Genomic DNA, 23,069 nt, shown 5'->3' with positions numbered 1-23,069 from the left:
TACTAGTCAACTTAAATATTCTGTGTAAAAATAAATACAAATAATTATTTAGTTAGCCAGGGAGAAGTGAACATAGCATTTATTTCAATTTGTATATATATAAGAGCATGTACGAATGATCTTTGTTTAGAACAGTTTGATGTCGCTGGGATACATATGTTCAGATCCTTGATTTGATTGGTCAATTTAGATATTGAATCTCGAATTTCGAGTTTCGAATCTCGTATTTCGAATCTCGTATTTTGAATCTCGAATCTCGAATGATCCTTCTCGGCTTTCGTATAAAACAGACTCATTATATATATATAATCTGCAGCAATTCTGAATTGCGCTACATGTGATATTTTCCTACGCCAATATTACGCCAAAAATATAGTCCTTGTTCCATTCTAAACATTGATTACTTTTTTCTATGCCAAGTTGTATGATAGTAAAAAAGAAAGAAAAATATACTATTTTAATTTCCTATCATCTTGATTTAATGAACAATTATTCAAATTTACGTTTGACAAGTCGAAAACCAGAAAAGACTCCTTCCTTAAGGTAAAAAAGTGATCTATTTTTTACTGTCACGTGATACCATGGCACGGCAGCTTCAAAGATTGAGTCGATTCCGAAGTAGAAAAATAATATCTTGGTGAACTCTTTCACTTGGTATTAACATCCCGCGCTGTTTTCATAAAAATAAACATATTTTTAAATTGATCATAATTTTGACGGTCGTTAAACTCGGAGTTGCCTTAACATACCCGCGTACTCCTTGATAGGTTGGTAATTTATATATACACCATGATCTCATAAAGGTGATGCTTTGTCTCGGTGAGCTTTGTAACCTCTGATTACCTTATGTTTTATCTTTCAAATGATAGTTTATCCTGTAGAAAATCAAGAATTGAGTGACACAGTGAGGGATGAGGAGAATTTAGAACAACAACCATTTTTGAGAAATGAGGTGAAAGATACTTCAGAAAGTCCCCCAACATTGAGGCATGAAGATGAAAATATAACTGAAACAAGAAAGATTGGTTAGATTGTTATTAGTAGATTTCTTTGTAATTGTTTTTTTATAGTCATGAAGTTATTAAATCTAACAGAACCTGATTACTTTCCAGATTTGTGTTTAGAAAAAGAAAAGTGCTTTTATCTTCTTCACTTTTTGATTTCTTTTACATCAAGCAAGAGAATGTTAAAACATTAATAAAAGTATTTAAAAATATCCTTGTTAAAATATGACATAAAATTATCATGTCATTTCCACTTACATCCATTTTGTTATAAATGTGCAAATTCGAGAAATCTGTGATAAAAGCTAATAAATAAAGTTTCTATTTTCATTTAGTTAATTCTGATGCTAATGATCCTGCATATATGAATGAATCAGATTCATCAGAGCACTTTGAAGAAGCCCCCTCTTCTCCGACAATTATAAAACAAAAGAACTCTGAAGCATCAAAAGGTAACAAGTTCATTGTAATATCATTGTTGTGTTTATCAATCATCATTTTGTGTGGTTATAGATAAATATAGCATGAACAGTTGTATCACTATTGATCAAATGGTACATGTTCAAGTAGTCTTCCCCTCCCCACCCCCGCAAAAAATGTTTGTTCGGCAATGAAAAATTAATTACTTGGTTCACAGTATTTAAAATAATATTTAAAAAAAAAAGATGCAGTCGGGCATTTTTCCCCATAAAAATGGGTGCTGGATTTTCTTTTATTTTAAAAGGTGCATTTCTTCTCATACTCCAAATAAAGTGATGTTTTATATAAAATAAAGGGCTACATGGCAATAAATGTATCTGTTTTAGATTTATTAGCTCAAAGTAAATGGAATTATAAAATTGACATGTTCTTCTGAAAGCATCACAGCTTCATGTTTATACGAGGTTTGAGAGAGCCCTGTGTTAAAATATCATTGGATATTTAAAATAATACAAACTGCAAGAACTCTCCTTCATATCTTAACTTAAATCATTGCTGTCGCGAGCATAACCGAACACAATGTGCCGAACCACATTGGACAGTCATTTGCAATTTATTGGAATCTAGTCTGAACCACCAGTTCGTTTGCAATAATGGTTTTTTTTATTTAAGTCTAGCGTTTTCCTAACTTAAGTACATATGTATTTTAAATGTGGTCCTTAATACGAAATTTTTCTTTTTAGAATTTACAAGCGCACTTAAGGCATTTTACTTTAAACATTTACAGATAAAAATTAGAAATGTTAAATCAACTGTAGGCGAGCCTGAGAACGAACGAATTAATTTTTCAAGAGTTTAGTTTTAAAGCCATTTCTGTCCACCGAAAAACACATAAGGCAGATAATTCTGGAATTTTTGTTGAAAATTATCACATAATTTAAGATTGTAAAAAGTGATATATGTAAGGTACTTTAAGGGTGGCCAACATATCACAACATAAGTATTTGTAAGTTCGAATTTGTGATCACAGAAAGATAAAACATAATAAGAGAGTGGCATTGTCAACGGAGAAATTACCGTTATTGTAGGATTTTGTGTGCAGTCTATAATCTAAGCTGTGCTAAGTATTCTGCTTTGTTTCATAGAGCTGAATTCTAAGATTCTATTGCATGAAGAAAATATTACGTAATGTCATGTATTAATCTGGTACAAAGCAGGAAAGGTGTTTTTTACAAACTTTAGGTTGTTAGTATATGTATCCTATTGCCGTACTTTTGTGTTAAAAGAAGCTTGTGTAAAGTGGACACTAAGAAGTGTTGAATATACATTGTACCATCACCAATTTCTTCCGTAATTCTTTTTGAATAGTTTAAACAGTCTCTTGAAGGACGTTGTTTACTCATGGTTTGAGTTCTCAAATTTATGAAATAAATTATTATTGACATAACATATTTATAAAAATGTGAATGAAATCTTAATGCTTTGTATTTATTTTGTGTCACTGCCATTCATAAACTGTATTTCATTTTTAAAAGAGCTTAGCTATTTGTAATATTATCACAATTAAGAAAATCTCATTCATAGTGCAAAATATTTAGGGATTTTTCTTAAGTAAAAAAAACCCAACTTCCATTAAAAGGTCTATAACCAACAATAGATGGCTTTTCACAATCATCAGTGGGTATTTTTTATTCTGAGTAAACGTACATATATACCTTAATAAACTAACAACTTTTCCCTACTTGGTTAAACAACTACAATAAATCTAAGCCTTATATTTTCTCAAGGATGACCTTTACTAAAAATGCGAAATAATTCCACTGATGATATTAATGAAATCAGGCATCTATTGTTTAAAATAGAGCCTTTATGTGTTATTTTTACTCAGGAAATTGAACTTTATAAAAATCTGAATTTGACAATTTACAACTTAAAACAAACAACACGATCCTAAACCCATACCCAACTCATGTGTAACATTCGTTTCTGGATATGAAACCTATATTCTTTACAATTAGCATGATGGATTTCCATAGAATTATATAAGACCGATTTGTACATTAAGATGAACATCAAAAAGGCGATAACGATGAATTCAGGACAAATGAAGTGGAGTCAAATACAAGTAAACCAGCAGAAGTTGACATATCAAAGGATTTAAAAGAAGGAGGAACAACAGCAGGTGAGCGCAACTTACATGTATATTTTATGTAATGTTATATGAGTCAATTATAGGTTTTTAAAAGTAATGCTATGTTGAAGATGATTTCCGCATCGTAAGGGTTTTATCATTAGTTACCTAATCAAACGAGTACAAATCCAAGGTAGTGAAAAAGGAAAGGCATTAATTTCATCAGGTTTCAACTAATGATTTTAAACAAATCTCTGTTTAAGTAGATTTTTGTTATATCAATAAAGCTACTCATTTTATTTCTATAAATCTGAATGAAATACTTAAAATGCATTCTTTTCCTTCGTTAAGATGTAAAAAAAAAACCTGATAAGGAAACATCAGCAGAAAATGCATCAGGTTTATGTATTGTGTTAGACAATTCAGACAATGAAGAAGGAGACACACAGAAACTGACTGATCTGTTTGATGACACTGTGGAAAGTTTACAAAGCATAGCACATCCAACAGGTTTGTATATTACAAAACATTTTTTTCTAGATGAATTTCAATAATTATTATCCCTTCTGGAAACTCAGTTTGGAGAGATATAAAGAAATCACCTTGTCTGTCTGTCCGTCCGTCTGTATAACAGTGTCTGGTCTTTTCATTAGAAAGTCTTTTCGAATACCTAGCATAATTTTCAAATATTATCATCCAGACATATTTTTGTACCATTAGCAATGCAAATTTCCATAGAATCTTTCTTTAGCCAAAAAAGTTAAACGGAGAAGTACGGGCAATTCTAATATAAAGATAGGTATTTTTTTCATTTCAATAATCGATACAACCTAAGGAGAAATGATAAGGATGTGCAAAAGGAGACGGGTATTCGCGATCATGCAAGGAGATTGCCGGGCATGTGCAGGAGAAAAAAATTAGACAAGCAGTTTAGAATACGTCAAGCAATTTCTTGCCAGAGTTGGTCAAAATTAAATTCTGATTTATGGCTGAGTTTGATAGCCGCACCCAAGCCGATAATCTAGCTTCGCAGCAACGCAAGTGTTAACCAAAACAGGTGTTCGTTTTAGCTATAACAAGGCATGTTGCAATACAGCCAACTGCAGACATTCGCAACTATGTTCTATCTAATGATAATTTTCGAGCCTCAGAAACCTCTCTTAACGCCAATGCAACCTAAAAAAATCCAAAAATCTACACTGGCATATTCCCAAATTACCAAAATGGCTTAATAAGGAAAATTTCTTATAGTTTATCCATCCGAATTTACATATAGCAGAAGAGCTTATGAATGGTTTTCAGTTTGATTTTCATTTGCACTATCAAGTTTTACGAGTTAAATGGAGGCCTTTAATTTTGCGTCATTTTATTAACATTCAGATAATATTATAAAGGAAATAGCTTAAAGGACGTATGGTCGGTCCTTTTAAATCTATGTCAACTCTCCGAGTTTCGCCGCTGGGAGTAGTACCCAAGAAAGTGGAGGGTGAATTCAGGGTAATTCACTTCCGAGAATACCCCACCCAAGATTCCGTCAATGACTTTATTGACGACGCGCTCTGTTCCGTGAACTAAACCAAATTTGACGAGGGGATTAGCATGGATTAACGTTGTGGGCGCGGATCGCATTTAGCTATTCGGATATTAAACGTGCATTCAGACTATTGCCAATCTAACCGGGTGATTTTGAGCTTCCAGGTTTTAAATTTTATGGTTTTTATTTCGACAAGTGGCTTTCCTTTGGGTGTTCGATATCCTGTTCCACATTTGAGAAATTTTCTTCCTTTCTAGTGTGGCCAGTGTGCAAGCGCGCGGACTCTAGCGAAGTCTTACATTATTAATATGATTTTTTGTTCGGTGATAATTCCGCAGATAAATGTAGGACGATTGTACAGATATGCAGATAATTTGGGGTTCCAATAGTATGGGAAAATAGTGAGGGCTCCCAACAAGTGATAACTTTTCTCGGTATAGAAATTGATACCAACAAAGTGCAAATCAGATTACCGGAAGAGAAAGTTTATGAAATTAGCATAATCATAAATGGATTGACTTACTATGACTTAAGCCTTTCTCACTCTCCTGTGGAGCATCGGCCACAGACAATTCTTCTCAACTTCTCTCTGTCCTTTGCTAGTTGATGGATGGTGTTCAAACTGTGTCCTTTCTAGGTCATTTCTTTTTCAAGGACTCTTCTCCAGGTTAGTCTTGGTCTTCCCCTTTTCCTCTTCCCTTGTGGTGTCCATTGGAGGGCTTGACATGTGATGTTAGATCTGCCTTTTCTTAGTGTATGACCAATCCAATTCCTTTTTCTCTTTTTTGATATCTTGTGGACTAGGGATTTGGTTTGTTTTTCTCCAAAGGTCTTCATTTGTTATTTTGTTTGGCCACCATATCTGAAGGATGTTTCTAAGACATCTGTTTACAAAGGATTGGAGTTTTTTCCTGTCCGCCATTGTGAGGCTCCATGTTTCCGACCCGTAAAGTAGCACTGATTTTACGTTGCTATTAAATATCCTGAGTTGGACTTGATTGTTATGTACTTGGACTTCCATACGTTTCTTAGCATACCAAATGCAGTACATGCCTTTGCTAGGCGTGATTTGACATCTTCCTCTGTTTCTCCACTCTGGTTACATGTAACAACACTTCCTAAATATATGAATGATGTAACATTTTCCAGTTGAGTGTTATCAATTTCTATGCTGTTGATGTTGTTTGTGTTTATTCTCATTAGCTTTGTTTTTCCCTTGTTGATTCGGAGCCCAGTCTTTGATGCATTTTTGACTAAGATAGATGTTTTTTCTTGCATTTGGTCGTATGTATGGGATAAAAGAACCAAGTCATTGGAAAATCTTGGTCTTCAAGTTGATTCATAAGGTTCCACTGGATTCCATTTCTTTTCCCTGCTGCTGTTCTCTCATAATCCAGTCAATGGCCAAAAGGAACAAAAAGTGGGAAAGCAAGCAACCTTGTCGTACACCTGTTTTGATTTCAAAATCTTCACTTGTATCTCCTCCATGTATTACCTGGCATTTCATGCCACTATACATATTTTTTATTAAGGTTACAAATGTATACGTTTGGTTGGTATGCCATAGTGGTGAAGTAGATTCCATAAAATTTTTCTATCTAAACTGTCAAATGCTTTTTCAAAGTCTATAAATTTGAAATAGAGGGATCTGTTCCATTCAATTGACTGTTCTATCATCATGCCCAATGTGGCTATTTGGTCAATGTACGATCTTTCTCTTCTGAACCCTGTTTTTTGGTCTGGTAGGTTCTTGTCCACTGTTGTTTTAAATCGATCTAGGATAACTTCATACAAATAATTTGGCGCTATACCATTAAGATCATCTTATGCATTAGATGCAGTTTATGGTTTGTATTTCTTAGATGTTGAGGTTCTCAGCCTAGTTCACATGAATTAACTCTGAGCCCAGTAATATTTCTAGCGGTTTCTACATGAACCTTTCAAGCAATTCTGCATTTGCTTGTGTAAAAATATACCAAAATATATCAACATACTCTTAAATAGGTCAAATAAAAGAAAATATAAAAAAATGCATTTTCCCATGTCAAAAAATGATCGATCTGCCTCTCTCTACACATAATAATGCGTCAAAATTTACAGTATGACCTCACACCGACAAGTGCATCGCGATCAGTCAGTTGTTTATATTTTAACCACCGAACATGTATCTCTGCTGGTGGACGGTCTGTCCCTGAGGATACTTGTCGTTCGGCACTTCCTATTTCATGAGCAGTACGATATATAACACTACCATACTGGCAGACGCGTCGCCCAGTATAATTAGGCGTCATTCCTAAGAGTCTATAAGGGACACAGACTCTATGAGTTCACTTGGTGTCCCTCGGATTGTCCCTAAGGATATATTTCGTTTAATGGATTTTTGAGATGGTTCACGGTTTGTTATTGTCATTTTTCATTTAACGTTGTTGGACTTATTAGACTTCAAAGTTGCACACAGAGGTAATTTTAATGTAGTTTAATGTGTTCGTACTGATAACAATCGCGAATTACTTCTTTTATGAGCATTTGTAATGACTTGTTGTTTCGTGTGATGCTATAGTAAACATTTTCCGTACTTTCTGGTCGGCGGGACTACAAAGTAGACCTTAACAGTGCTGCGTAATCCGAAAACATAGAAATCAATGTTTAAAAATTACTTATGTCAGTTACATGTGAATTCATACGCAGTGATCAGTTGTTGCATTTAGAGGCATTTAAAGAATTTAATGAATAACACAGTAGAATGTGAATATACTTTTTTATCTGTCGCTGCTATGTCAATATTCGATTCCAATGTCCCTGAACATGCCGCCCGAACGACATCGCAAGCACGGCGATTTTTGAAGAAAGAACTAGATGGCAAATTTGCAAGATCTACACTCTCCTCAATGAAACTCGCAAAAGAAAGCAATCTCAGACCATAATCGCAGCACAACTCCACACAAAAATGCAAAACTTAACAAATCATAAAGCGTTGATTTTCTTACAGCGTTTCAAGACGAGTCGAACGAGCCAGAAAACTAAGTGTCGTAAAATGTAATAAAAAAAAGAAACGCAAATCATTGTCTCTGTCTGTCGGCGTTGGCGTTGGTGGTGTTGTCGTTGATGTAAACTTTTCACATTTTTATCTTCTTCTCAAGAACCACTGGGCAGATTTCAACCAAGCTTGGCACAAAACGTCACTAGGTGTAGAGGATTTAAGTTTGTTCAAATGAAGGGCCACATCCTTTTTAAATGGGAGATAATTTAGAATTATTGAAAAATTGTTGGTATTTAAAAAAACATCTTCTTTTAAAAACTTTCAGGCCAGAAAAGTTGTAACTTGTATGTAAGAATCTTCAGGTAGTGTAGATTTAAGTATGTTCAAATCATGGTCCCTGGGAGTAGGGTGGGCCACAATTGGGGATAGATTTTTAAACAAGATTATATAGAGAAAATTTTTTAAAATCTTCTCCTCAAAAGCTACGTGGCGGGAAAAGCTTTAACTTGTGTTGAGGCATCCTCAGGTAGTGTAGATTCAAGTTTGTTCAAATCATGGTCCCCAGTGGTAGTTTGGAGCCACAATGGGGGGGGGGGGATTACTACATAGGAATATATAGAGAAAATCTTAAAATATCTTCTAAAAAACTATTAGGCCAGAAAAGCTCAATTTTGGGTGGAACCATTATCAGATCGTGAAGATTCAAATTTTATAAGTCATGGTCCCCGGTGGTAGGGTGGGGTCACAGTGGAGGGGAGGGGGATAAATTTTACATAGGAATATATAGAGATATTCTTTAAAAATCTTCTTCTCAAAAACTATTATGCAAGAAAAGCTCGAACTTTTGTGGAGGCATTCTCAAATAGTGTAGATTTAAGGCCACACTGGGGATGAATTTTTACATAGGAATATACTGGGAAAGTTCTTAGTCCAAAAAGCAGCAAGAACGGGTTGTGCAGATTAAACTTTGATCAAACCATGATTCCCTAGAGAAAAGTTGGGCCACAAAGTGGGGGTTGGGGTTATATCGGAATAGAAAAAATTCTTCTGACAGGTACAACAACATAAGGGGCTTGGTATTTACCATAAAGATATGTGTATAAAAATCGGTAGATTTTAAAAATAATTTGAGCAAGATCTACTGTACTTAGTTGACAAGGGATTTTGATACTGTAACGCTAATTTGATCAGAGTTAAGGCTATTGTTGTTCAGGTGAGCAATGTGGCCCCTAGACCTCTTGAATTTTGTACCTTCAGTAGTTTGATAATAACTACTTTAGTCTACTTTGTAACTAAATCTGATGCATTATACATCCATATTATTCTTATAAATACGTTAAACAGAGATGTATTTTCCTTGACATTGGCCAGGTTTTATCGAACCTTGGTAAACCTTCACCCCTATAAACCGGCAATTTTTCCGGCCCGACAGTTGGTTAAGAGTGTGGTTTGTCCGATTTTGAGATGTTTCACTCTATAAGAAATACACAGAATTGTTACAAAGTTCACCGAAATATGAACTTGGTTGGTAGGTGATCAGATCTGTTGAGAAGCCCTTTGGGCTTCACAGGATTTGATCACGTGACTAACCAAGTTTATATCTTGGTGAACAATATAACATGCTGTATAGACAAGATTTCGAAGTCCAACAAATAGAATGCATTTGGGTAGAGTGTTTTATATACAAAATGAAATTTCTAATAGGAACTTTTAACCGACCACCTAACTCAGAGTCTAGTAAAAGGGTCTACATCGCTTACTCGATGGAAAAAGCCAAAGACACAAAAATCAATAATATTATCATCACTGGGGACTTTAACTGCAATTTAACCAATACACGCGATTCAAAATTAGTTGATATCATATGGGATCAGCGTATGTCTCAACTTATATCTGAATGCACGCACTGAAAATTCTGCAACCTTACTGGACCTATTAGTTGTTAATAATAAAGACGTCATTGAATTCTAGGTGTTGGAGATAATATTCTTCCAAGCAATATAAAAAACCATTGTCCAATCTTTTGTGTACTAAAACTACCGAAATATCATACAAGAACATATAAGAGAAAAAGTTGGTCCTTTTCAAATACCGATTTCCAAGATTATCAATTCCTTATTAAGAATCAAGACTGGGATAGTCTGCACAATAATGATATTGATCAAACTTGTGACAGTATTACAAACTGCATTATTAACTCAGCCACAAAAACAATTCTTTTTAATTAAAAATTATTACTTTACGCCCCAATAATCCGCCATGGATGCATAATAATATAAGGAAATCTATTAGAGCTAGAAAACGCCTTCGTTACATTGCTAATGCCCCAGTCACACATTCACGGATCAACTCCATGGTTCTACTACGGAATATTTTCCACGGTTGACACCAGAAAATCAAATAATCGTTAATGCCCCAGTCACACATTCACCGATCAACTCCTAGGTCCTACTACAGATTATTTTCCACGGTTGACACCGGAAAATCTAATGATACGGAGTTTAAATAAGTACGGATGCACTACGGAATGGATACAAATTGATACATACGAATTACTGTCAGATTTATACGGAGTTAAAACGGACTTCTACGTTCTAAAACGGTTTAGTAAGTTTTTTTAAGGAAGTATTACGGTGGTTTTATCCATAGTGGAATTTTGAACATGTTTAAAAATTGTCGCAGCTATACAAGAATTGCTACGTTTGGATATGATAACAGACAGAAAAGTCACGGGTCACTACATATCGCCAAGAATGATTCCGGATCGCTTTCGTAGCTAATCCGGCATTTAATCAGTGAATGTGTGACTGGGGCATTAAAGCTGACATGAATTCATAAATACGCATTGTTTCCCTTTTATCTCCGACTACCGCTATATTAGTTGTCGATTTCTATTGTTCTGCTCATCGCTACATACCCCCTATATAAGGCCGAGAGCCCTCGTCTTGCTTCACCGCATTCAGGAATTTCATAAACCGAACACGTTACCTTGGACGAAAAGACTTATAAAAACGCGATTTGAACAAAAATAATAAGACAACCATTTCACTGGCAAGATATATCCAATAAACGACCTAACAAGACAGACTGAAATCCAGGCGCAGATACTTCAAAAATTCCTCGATGATTGTAGACCGTTTCCCTGTATATGTTATAACATCGCACATGCGCAAACCACACACTGTGGCAGATAGAGCAACGTCAATTATCGCATGGATTTTATAAACGGGGAGTTTTTGTAGGAACGGATAGAAACGTTGTTACTTTCTTGGTTTTACTATCATTTATCTACTGTGTTGGATGTAGTGTCGCCGGGGTTTTCAAGAAGAGGCAGACGTTATGCACTCTGTATGAACGACACACGTGTTCGATATGCATGCAAAGTAAGGCAGCACTGTCTGTGCAAAAAAATACGGATACCTTGGACGTCCTTTCAAAGAATAAATATATTTGTATTTCATTGATTGTTGTTTTCTTTATTCTTTATTACTACATTTTACTACAATGTGTAGTTCATGCATTGTCAATGCCTCGATCGAAAAGCAACTGACTGTAACTTTCTCAACCGGTATATATACCCCCAGTGACAGTAGAGGAGCGATCGAAACTAATATGGCGACCGACTGCTTCAACCTTTAAACAACAAATTCTCCCTATGACTGGGCAAAGTATAGAAAAATAAGAAATGTATGTGTAAATCGGGGATGGGGTACTTGAAAAAAGTATTTGTAATGGAGTGTAATTAATTACATTTTTCAAAGTAATTGAAAGTAATTTGTAATTGAGTCTGTCTTCAATTACAAGTAATTGAATGTATTTAAATACATTCCAAAAATATTGTGTATTTTCAATTACTTTTCAATTACATCTCAATTACTTTTTTTCCAAGTTTAAAATATAAAAAAGGTGTTTTATAATGATAAATAGATTTTATACATGTTTGGCATGGACTTTTGTTTATACAATAATTAAATGTCCCACAATGTTTCATATGTTTATACAGCATAACACACTGCCCAGGGCAATAGGTAAAGATCTAATTTTGTGGAGGTGTGAACTCCTCTAATACCCCAATTGATTTTAGACTTAAGGGAGTCAAAATACCTCATTCTTGTGAATTATAGCAATTATTGTTTATATACTGATATGCTGTACTGCCAAAAGTTGTACTTTCTGAATAAACATAGTTTTAATATGTGAATAAAAATTCACTATAGTGAAAATATTATTCAGAACCAAAAATTAACTCAATGGTACTTAATGAATTTAATGTTAAAGAAAATTTTTCTAGAAATTTTCAAGAAATCTGATCTGAACTGAACTAGCAGTATACAACCTTTAAAAACATAACCGTACATAAAGCTCTGTATATCTTAATGCTGTTAATATATGTATATGTTCTCAAAATTTAAAAAAATAAAACTAAAGTATTTGAAATGTAATTAATTACATTTATCAAAGTAATTGAGAGTAATTAATTACATTTTAAAAATTCAATGTAATTGTAATTGCAAGTAATTGATAAAATTGTCAATGTATTTGAGAGTAATTATTTACTTTTCAAAGTAATTGACCCCAACTCTGGTGTAAATAAAATAAGGAATGCAAAACAAGCATATTACGATGAGATTTCGAACACATTAAAAACCAATCTCTCACCAGAGGGCGTATTACGCTGCGCTACAACACCTTTGTTAACGTCTAAATGCCAAGAATCCTGGCAAAACCAATTCTCATGATATTATAAATTATAGTTTTATATGTATTCAGTCTACATTTCGATGTTAAAGCCTTGCTAAAAATATTGAGATAAAAAGATTTTTATTGGTAAATCACTGTAACAAACAAAGAACTATTTCTCGGAGTAATACTCCATTACCAATGTTTTCGTGGCACTACTTTTTAGACGTAAACAGAGGTATAAGTGGAGCGAAGCAGGAACGATAACTCTGGGTAGAGATTGATTAAAAACAGGTAACTTAAGCTCTAAACAATTTTGGATAATATCAAGAAAAATCATCGGTTCTAAAAACTCAAGTTCTTATCCTCCGATTAAAAGCGAGGAACACAGCCTGCCAATAAATGACAATAAAATGAAAGCAAATTTTTTTTAACAATTACTTCTGACACAATCAGAAGTTAACGACGAAAATACTGAGTTACCAAACTACGATAGTTTTAGTGATACATGTACCATTTCGAACATAGTGATCTCAACACAAGACGTTTAAGATGTCTTAGAAACACTAGACACGAGCTAGGCTACCGGGCCGGATTGCATCAACCCAACATTACTAAAGCAAGCTTCGCCAGCTATTGCCGAACCACTAAGCAAGTTTTTCAATTTATCGCTTCGTAAGTCTACAGTTCCAGCCCAATGGAAAATTGCAAACGTTATCCCTGTATTCAAAAAGGCGCCAGCAATATCGTTAGCAATTATAGGCCGATATCATTAGTAAGTGTTCTTGGTAAATGTATGGAAAAGTGTATTTTCAAACATTTATACAACTTCATTCTCACCAACGATATTCTTACACCGCACCAATCTGGCTTTAGACCAAATGATTCTACGGTCAATCAGTTATTAAGTATAACTAGTGATTTTTACAAAGCAGTCGATCAGAGAAAAGAAGTTAGAGTTGTATTTTTCGATATAAGCAAGGCTTTTGACAAAGTATGGCACATTGGTCTACTGTACAAGCTTGAAAAATTTGGCGTTCGAGGAGAATTACTCGAATGGTTTAGAAATTACTTACATGATAGAAAACATTATGTCGTAATCAATGGTAGTAAATCAAACATTGGCCATATTAAGGCTCGGGTACCCAAAGTTAGCATACTTTGTCCTTTACTTTTCCTTATATATATATAAATGACAAATATTAAATGTATGGTCAAATTATTTGCTGACGATACATCTCATTATATTGTTGTTGATAATGCTGATACTTCAGCATGTTTATTAAATACAGACCTTGAAAAAATACATAAATGGTCAAAACAGTGGCGTGTGTCTTTTAACCCAACCAAAACGGCATGTCTAACCATATCTAATAAACTCAAGAAACCCTTTCATCCCTCCCTAATATTTAATGATGTTCACCTGAAAGAAGTAGAAACACATAAACACTTAGGAGTTATTCTTAGTAGTAATTTGTCTTGAAATTTACATGTAGATGAAACAGTTATAGACTGGCATACAGACATCTGCTATATAAAGAAACGGGATGGGAACCATAATCGAAACGTAGGAAAAATCAACGTCTTATTCAACTTCACAAAATATTTCACAATATGGCTCCCAATTACTTATCTACTATCATCCAATCACAAAAAACTCAAGGACATAACTACAACACAAGAACAATGCACCCACTGCGAGAAATCAATACAAGAACTAAGCTTTATTTTAATTCATTCTTCCCAGCTACAATAAGACAATGGAATGCTTAACCCCAAAATGTGCAATCAAATCCTTCATTGCATTGCTTTAAGACATACTTACAGTAGGATTAAAATCCCAAATTATTTTTATTTAGGTACCAGAATATCCCAAACTCTTCACTCCAAACTAAGACTAGAATGTAGTGGTCTTAATCTTCATTTGTTTCAAAGAAAGTTAATCAACTCGCCACTTTGTATTTGCGGCGAGGTTGAAAGTACTGGCCATTTTTTATTACACTGTAATGCATATTCCAAATTTAGGATCAATACAATCCTGACACTTCCATATTTTCTTAATGTTGAATTATTGTTATATGGTAACGCTAATTTATCTGAAAGTGAAAACAACAATATTTTTTACCTTGTCCAGAAATTTCTTGTTGAAAGTAAAAGGTTCTGAGTTCACCTGTTGTTTTACTATAACTACTGTATTACATTAAATACCATATTTGTAAGTACCTGTATGTTCACAGATATATAATGCTTATTTAGAGCTACTAAGCAACATTATGGTTCAATATTAATACATGTTTAAGTAACCTTAGTCTATAAGTATAGACATTATCTATTGGTTTAATACAATTGTCCCAATACTCAATTCCAGCTATTCTTTTCTCGCCTTTCATTTTCTTTTTTCTTCCCCCTACATGTTTATGTGCAATGTTATTGTAATTGAAAATTTAACCCACCTTTCATTGGTAAAATGACGAGAGCGAGATTAACATAAGCCTTTTGGCTTGTTTCGCAATCTTCTGTGTACTGTCATTATAATATGTATGATGAAATTTACTAAATAAATATTGTTTAAACTAACATGCTGTATACCTTAATCAAAAGTTTATATTGCATTTTTATGGAACAGAAATATTAATTAGAATTATGAATGAATATATAATACAGAAAATCATGAAAAAAAATTGCATTTCTGAAGAATGACAGTATATATATATATATATATATATATATATATATATATATATATATATATATATATATATATATATATATATATATATATATATATATATATATATATATATGGAGTCAGAATGAAAATTATTTTTCCATCAAAAATGTACGAGTAAAAAGAAACTAGATGCTGTCATTAGACAGTAATACCCGCACCAAGTGTTTGCCCCTAAATAACACTATTTTGTACCAGTTTAATTAAAAATAAAGGCCACATGCAAGCTTTGGTAATACATTTAAAATTTATAATTTTCATAACTGAAGGATGTGATCCCTTCCCATATGATAATACACATGAGCAACACTTTATGTGCAATTTGGGGTTGAACTGTTTGCAGTGAATTTTCAGTTAATCAATAATCTTAACATTTCATGTCATAGAAAGTATAACAGTCTATATAATTATTACAAAAACAAAATGAAATTAAACGCCCCCTCCCCGTGGCGGTTGCCGGTTTTAGATTTGCTTCTGTATGCCTACATGTACATCATCGTGTGCAAAGATTTAGAGAAGGGGTGGGAGTGAGGGGTCCAGATTCCCCCCCCCCCATGAAAAATCATTTATATCAATTGTAAAATTACCAAAAATACACCTTGGACCCCAATGCTCTTATACAGACATGTAAACGCTCTAACCCATTGTGCCTCAATGTTAGGTAACATTATTTGGGGGGTAAATATTTAATTAATTTTTTATATACTTAATTGTTTATCTCAATAGAAAGTATACATCACAATATGCAGGTGTCCTGCACCACCTTAAAGCTGTTATTTATCTAATACAATAGTGCAAGTGGATTTGAAGAATATGTCATAAAAATACATGCATGTTACAAATAACTGATCTTTGTCTGAAGTTACGTACACAACACAGGTCTGCAGGTCTCATTAGCGTGTACTAGTTTTACCCAGCTCTTCGATTAGATGGGTTCACGTGTATACATACATGTCTGTGTTTTCCATATGCAGAAAAGGATTAGTTAAGATCAGCTAATCGAATTCATTATTGTGTTTTAATTGGATTATCATTATGATGTTGACAAATATAGGTAAGCATAATACATGTAGTAGCAGAAGCACAATATATTGAGATGCCAGCATACATAAGTTCTACTTTCACTTTCTAAATGTGATCTCCCTTTGACAGCATACGGTATCATCATCTTTTAATATTTAAATAAGCTTATCATCGTTACCTATCCTATCGCATTTGTAAAGTTTCTGTCATTTTAGTTGCAAAAGTTATTGTTTTCATTTGTCAGACTTGCACTATTGAGTTGACCCCATATTGACCCTGTATAAACAATTTCTTATTAAATTTGTGTATTACATGTAAGTAAGTGTACTTGACACTTATCATTTTTATATGAGTTATTATAGGAAGGAAGGAGTATTTCTTTCTTAATGTATTATAATGCATCAAATACAATGTAGGTCATGACCTTATGGGACTGTTTTGGTCATGAAGCGATCAGGAAAATACAAAATATCTTCTAATGTCATTATGATGCATCAAATGGTGTAGAGAACATTAATGATCCCCAGGTGGTGTCTTTAACCCCCACCCCTCCCCCTGCCTTTATGAAATAGGAAATGATGATACACTGTATTTTTTGTTAACTTATATCTGAGATCTGAGATCCTCATCCCTAAACCATATAATTTATTCTTGCTCTTTGTGTCATTGCGCGTAAAATTGTATATAGAGTATGCCCCCTTGGAGACACCCTGACATTCTAGATCTAGAAATAATAAAGTATTGTATCTTATTCATATGTTACAATAGTGTTTGATCCATGTGGGTAATTCCTAGGAGACTTTAATTACAATTGCCCCAAATAGGCGAATACACATGCATACATGTATAACATTTTGTTTATAAATCTTAAAAATTGAATTAAGCAATTTCCAAAGTGTTAATGTGCATCAGGAGAGAAAAAGCAATCAAGAAATGATTTAAAATTTGCTACTGCACACAAAGTAAGAATGTGTTAAGAAGACTGAATCTTTAGAACCAGGTTAACTTGGGGGGGGGGGGGGTGAATGTGGAGTATAAACATTTATAATTTGAATCATTTATTGTTATTAATTACATGTACTTATTGATCCCAAGGTAGAAAAATGACCTCTGATCATATTTCAATAGATCATTTGTGAATTATGCAAGGTGTAATGTAATTTTTTTAAGAATAACATTTTTTACCAGTTTATAAAAATTTTTAGACACCCAAATTATATATTGATTTTAATAGATCATTAGACAATTAAGGTGGGGGGGCAGTTTATATTTGTGTCTGTTAGGGGGTGGGGGTTCCAAGTCATATATTTGACAATTTTTTAATGTAATTAAAATAAGACTTAGCCATACTACAGTCATGAACATGAATAGTATAGAACAAACTAGAGACGAGCTCGTTGCAAGCAACGATTAGGTTTTCCGTCGTAGCTGCGTCATACTTGTGACGTATTACAAAAAAATGATAGCTAACCATAGTACAAAATTAGATGTATAAACACTGAGAAACAAATTATTATATTCGGTGCTAGAGAATTCGTCTGGATCTGCATCGGTCGTGTGCAGTACGAACCGGGTGAGGGAATGTTGGCGTAAAATGTATAAGGTATAAGGTTGTGGCGCGCTGTGGGCCGTAAGCTAAAACGAAGGGTAGGTTTGCCGTATTCCCGAAGGTCCACCAGTATACAGTTCCAGAGAAATAAACAGGCAATTGATGCAGGATTCCACATAAATTGGACGAGACTCACCGATGGCAACATTATAACAATTTAACAGACAGACATGTTACAAACAAGTCGGATATGGCCAGTAGTGGCCTCCGGACTCAAGACTCTGGGAGAGTCGGACGTGACCGGGGCTGGCCGCCGTATTCCAGACTTGCATTGACAATTGTACATAACTATTTATAAGAATCTTAACAATGAGTATAAATTGACAGGTAATGATATAAGTAAGCTGAGTGAAAGGAGGTACACAGATATAAAATAATTAAATAAACTCAATGAGTCTTTGATGTCCAAGAAATGAAAATCTGATAATTGCACAATATTAACAGACCTTGATACATGACACTTTGTCTCTTTGAAATCACATATAAAGTCTGAAAAGTGTCAATCACTAAATAAATAGTAACTTTGTAAGAAATAAACTGTGAGATAAAATTACGAAACAGATGTTGAATTTTACAAGTAAAGTCCAAAAAAAAAATATAATTGAACAGTGCATTTTGCACGATGATACTACATGTTTATAAGCAAATACAGATCTTAACACGTTGTCTCTAGTTTGATTCGCCGCATTTTATTCACAGAGTGGGACTGTGGTTATGTTCGGTACGAAGGTAAAAAGATGAATCTCTTAGTATATATGCGGAGATCCTGGAAATTTTACAGGGGGTTTTGAAGAATAATTTTGTATTTCGAGGAGGGGAACATGCGCGGACCAAAAATTTTTTACGGGGTGGGGGTTGAAAAGTCAGACGGTTATTTGAGTTTGCCAAGGGATGTCCGATGCATATTTGGTAAGTTTATAATGTACACGTAATTGAAAGAAATTTCGCAGGGGGGGGGGGGGGGTCTGGAACCCTTCCACTTCTAGATCCGCGCATGGAGAAGACCGATGCCGGTAATTTTACTGTAATTTTAACCATTTTTATTTAATTAGTCATGTTCATAATTATCAGAAAACCAATATTACCTTTCAAAGCAGTTAAAACTTAAAATTCGAACAATTTAGTCTCGGTGAGTATTGCATCCGCGTACGAAAGAAATGGCAATTTTCAAGAAATTCGGATGGACGATATGTGTCCTAGGTCGTCCATACGATTCTTTTTCAGACTAAAAGCTACAGACCTGCAGTTAGAGATTGTCAAACTCTTATTGATTATGTCAATTTGTTTGTCTCAAAGAATCATTTTTTAAATCATTAAAGTTTTACCTTAAAGAAGAGAAAGAAATCGGGCACAATTTTCAATGTTAGCATTTTACAATTTTATGGTCTAATAAAATTTCAAGAAACAACTCTTCATTGCTTTATCCGAAATATTGCATGGAAAAAAAATTTACATCGCATTTTTTCAAATTACAAAAGGATATTCAAAATTAACTTGGATTAACCGCTAACAAACAGGCATAAAGAGAGACTGGGAACCAATTTCTTCTCTTTTTTACATCAAAAGAAATTCAAAAATAAATAAAAATATATTTTTTTCTTTGTATGCGTTAATGAATATGTAGATCAGCAAGGGGTTCTTTGTCGTGCAAGCACCTACTTAACAGATTGTTACACGGGTCTACAACGATGACAAATATCGAAAAGGCAATATTGTGGGTGAAGGATGAATATGTAGTTTGTTTTTTAAGTTTATTTTTGATACATGTAATTATATTTATCTGGATCGGTTATGTCTGTTGGTTTGTTTTGTTTATTAAAGAGGGGAATAAAGAAATGAGTAATTTCCAGGCACGTAGCAGCGTTTTTGAAAGGGGGGGGGGGCAAATTCATCCAACAAATCTTGACAAGCAAAAAAAGAAAAAGAAAAAAGAAGGATTTTGAATTTTCCAAAATTTTCAAAATTTCACTCATAATTTCATGATTTTTATACCATTGTTTTTATATGCTACCAAAAACGGGGGGGGGGGGGGGGCAACTCCATGATAATTCAATTTTTTATGTAAATTTTAAAAAAATAGTTGCTGCGAGAAAAAGTGGTGAGAGGACATGTTTATGTAATATAACATGCGAAACTGATATCATTCCACCCACAAGCTTGAAATAATAAAATAATTTTAATGAAAACAATATAAATAGACGTCATAAATCCCAAATCAAACGACATATTACCACTTGATTCTGCGCGTCTTTTTAATGAATTTATAAACAGCGGCAAATTCTAAAATTTATTTTTAAAGGTAATGTTAGCTGCAAGTCTGTAGACCTTGTATGAAAAATTTCGGCTGGTAGTCAATTTTTCCGGGATACAGGCCGAGCGGTACATATAATCAGCTAAGGTAACTAAGAATGCTTCCAATAAAATACTTTGTTGAGTAATGAAAGCTTTTAAGAAAGCAATACTTATATTTGTTTAAAATATAACACTCCAATACTTCGTCTTACATTCGCTATTTCTAGAACAAGCAGAACCAGTATCAGTCCGACCGGCCTCACCATATACATTGTTGGAATTTAATTGTCCTAGCATTGCATTGCTCTGCATGTACACAATTTCTTTTAAAAATTAAACACTTAAAGAGTTCATCTATATGGCTACACATAACGTACACACGTGATTCAAAATAACCCAGACGGAACACGGTAAATAAATCAGTCATTGAGTCTACATTTTATAGAACTTGTAACAAAACACATTGCGGGTCTGAATGTTTGTTGATATGTCAATCTATCAATATACAGTTTGTTAATTATTTTCGATTGCTAAGGCTACAGCGTATTTGATGAACATTGAACAACATTTTTTCCATGCCACTTTTTTCCATGGAAGATATAGCGAGTACAAGTATAAAGCTTTTGTAAAATTTATTTAATTACCTCTTTAGAATTGTGTATGGAATAAATAATTTATAAGTTGCTGCTGAAGGTTGTTTTGTATTTTCGTTTGTAGATATAAAAAACGTGAAACGCGGGGCAAGTCATAATTAATATCCCTAATAACCGTAACTTAAAACTAGCGGCTTTGGATTCAAATATTATCGTATACGAATATCAAGTTCACTTTTTAAAATCATCTCCACGATGATAATTATATTATATCCTTCGCAAATCAGTATTTTTTTTTTGCTTTTATCGGGAGCTATCCCTCGTTCGTTTCAATTGCTAGCGTACATTTGTCATGCCAGTAATACACATTGTGCTTTGTAAGACGGCCGTGTATACGTATTGTAGAAAAGTTGAGTTTAATTACCATGCATTGGAACCATTTTATTAACACATCTCCCAGTACTGAAACAATTCAAAATGTCTCTGTTTAGTGTTACAGTAACACAGTGGGGCGTTTAACGTGTACGTCCAGCTCTACAAGCACGTGCACCAGTCTGTCGTCTAGGCGACGGCCTGAATACAGCTAGCGACTCGCCTATCGATCGGTTACCTGAGTCTCGCAATGCATCTAAATATAGACAGGGGTACAGTAATAAAACAAACAACAAAAATAAGGTCAAAGAGGTTCATCTTTATGAAATGAAAATGTACATATGAATAAAAACATTTGGGAATTTTATGTGGAATTATTTTTGCGCGCTACATGTATCAGTTAGTGCCTTACAAGAAGCCCTTTCATAACCTCATAAACGTGCGCACCCCCACAAAAATGGACCGAACTGACAACAATTGTTTCTGCAAATACTGACTATAAATTACGAAAACATTAAATTGAATACCATGGAAGGATTCAAAATTAATTTCTTTACAACTTTGCTTCAATAATGCATTAGAAATTTTTATTCCTTTTTAAGTTATTGACAAGAAACTTTGGACGCCTCTAACTCCCTAATTATAGGGGCCAGCCCCTTTTTCGGTATACCGAATGAAAGGTCTGGGTAAGACCAATAACTTTTAAAATACATGTTATAACAAATTTTTATCAGGTAGAAAACTAACACGGAAAATACGCGAATTTTTTGGATTTTTTTTCTTACCTTTGTTTCAACATCTATACCACCCCTTTTATTTGCATTTAAATAATAAATAAAATATATCTCGCACAAATTCAATGTATTAGCTTCCAAACCAGCCCATCTTTGAGACTCTGCCAGTCCTCGGTAAAGCTAAACCCCCCTGGACAAAAGAAGTCGTTAAATTTTACTAAAAGGGGAATAACTCAAAACCGGATATGGATTTTCCTCAACTAAAATATGCAACGACAACATCACGCGGCATGTTATCAGTCCTGAAAATTTCAAAACAATTGATGAACAAACGAGCGAGATATTAAGGATCAAAGTTGGCGTCTAGAAGAAAAAAAAAAATAATAAGAAATTTGAAAATTTTTCAGAATAATAGTAAGGTTTTCCGCTCCCAGCGGAAAACCTTAAAAATAAACTAATACATGTATACATAGAAAGTATTACGAAACATAGATGATTGATCTATATCTGGGTTCTTAAATTGAATCATATATAATGTACATATTATATCATTGTTTCTTTGTTCAAGGCATTTCAGATGGTATGTAGGTCATGATCCCAAGTGCTCTTCCTGAAATTATCAAATATCATAAAAACCATTGAGATCCCCACCTTAATCCAAAGATATTATTCCTCCTTAGGTCATGGCCCATCAGATCATTATGGCATGTAAGTGATGACCCTAAGGGGTCATCCTGACCCCCTAAGAATCAGAAATTGTCAATTATCTTTAAATTATTGATGTTTGATGATCCTTTCTCTATTTAATCTTTATTACTAAGTCTCCCGAATGAAATTTGGAGACTTATTGTTTTTGTATGGTTCTTAATACATGTATTATTATTCTGTGTCTTCTTTTTCTTCTTTCCCGCTCTGAACTTATTTCTCAGAGATGGCTGAACAGAATTGTACAAAACTCTAGGATATGAT

At 33.8% G+C, this 23,069-nt stretch overlaps 1 protein-coding gene across 1 annotated transcript in view; it reads left to right on the top strand.

Moving 5' to 3' along the window:
• The window catches only part of LOC128186677 (uncharacterized), a 46,385-nt gene that overhangs the window by 19,066 nt on the left and 4,250 nt on the right, over positions 1-23,069 (top strand). The window contains exons 7-10 of the mRNA XM_052856520.1: positions 870-1,025; positions 1,340-1,456; positions 3,490-3,606; positions 3,973-4,065. Coding sequence (XP_052712480.1) covers positions 870-1,025; positions 1,340-1,456; positions 3,490-3,606; positions 3,973-4,065 — 483 coding nt within the window. The remainder of the gene's footprint in view (positions 1-869; positions 1,026-1,339; positions 1,457-3,489; positions 3,607-3,972; positions 4,066-23,069) is intronic.

Source organism: Crassostrea angulata, chromosome 6 (genome assembly GCF_025612915.1).
Source record: "Crassostrea angulata isolate pt1a10 chromosome 6, ASM2561291v2, whole genome shotgun sequence".
In the NCBI taxonomy this organism is placed as follows: domain Eukaryota; kingdom Metazoa; phylum Mollusca; class Bivalvia; order Ostreida; family Ostreidae; genus Magallana; species Magallana angulata.
The sequence above is the reverse complement of the archived record's forward strand: the minus strand, read 5'-3'. Positions and strand labels throughout refer to the sequence as shown.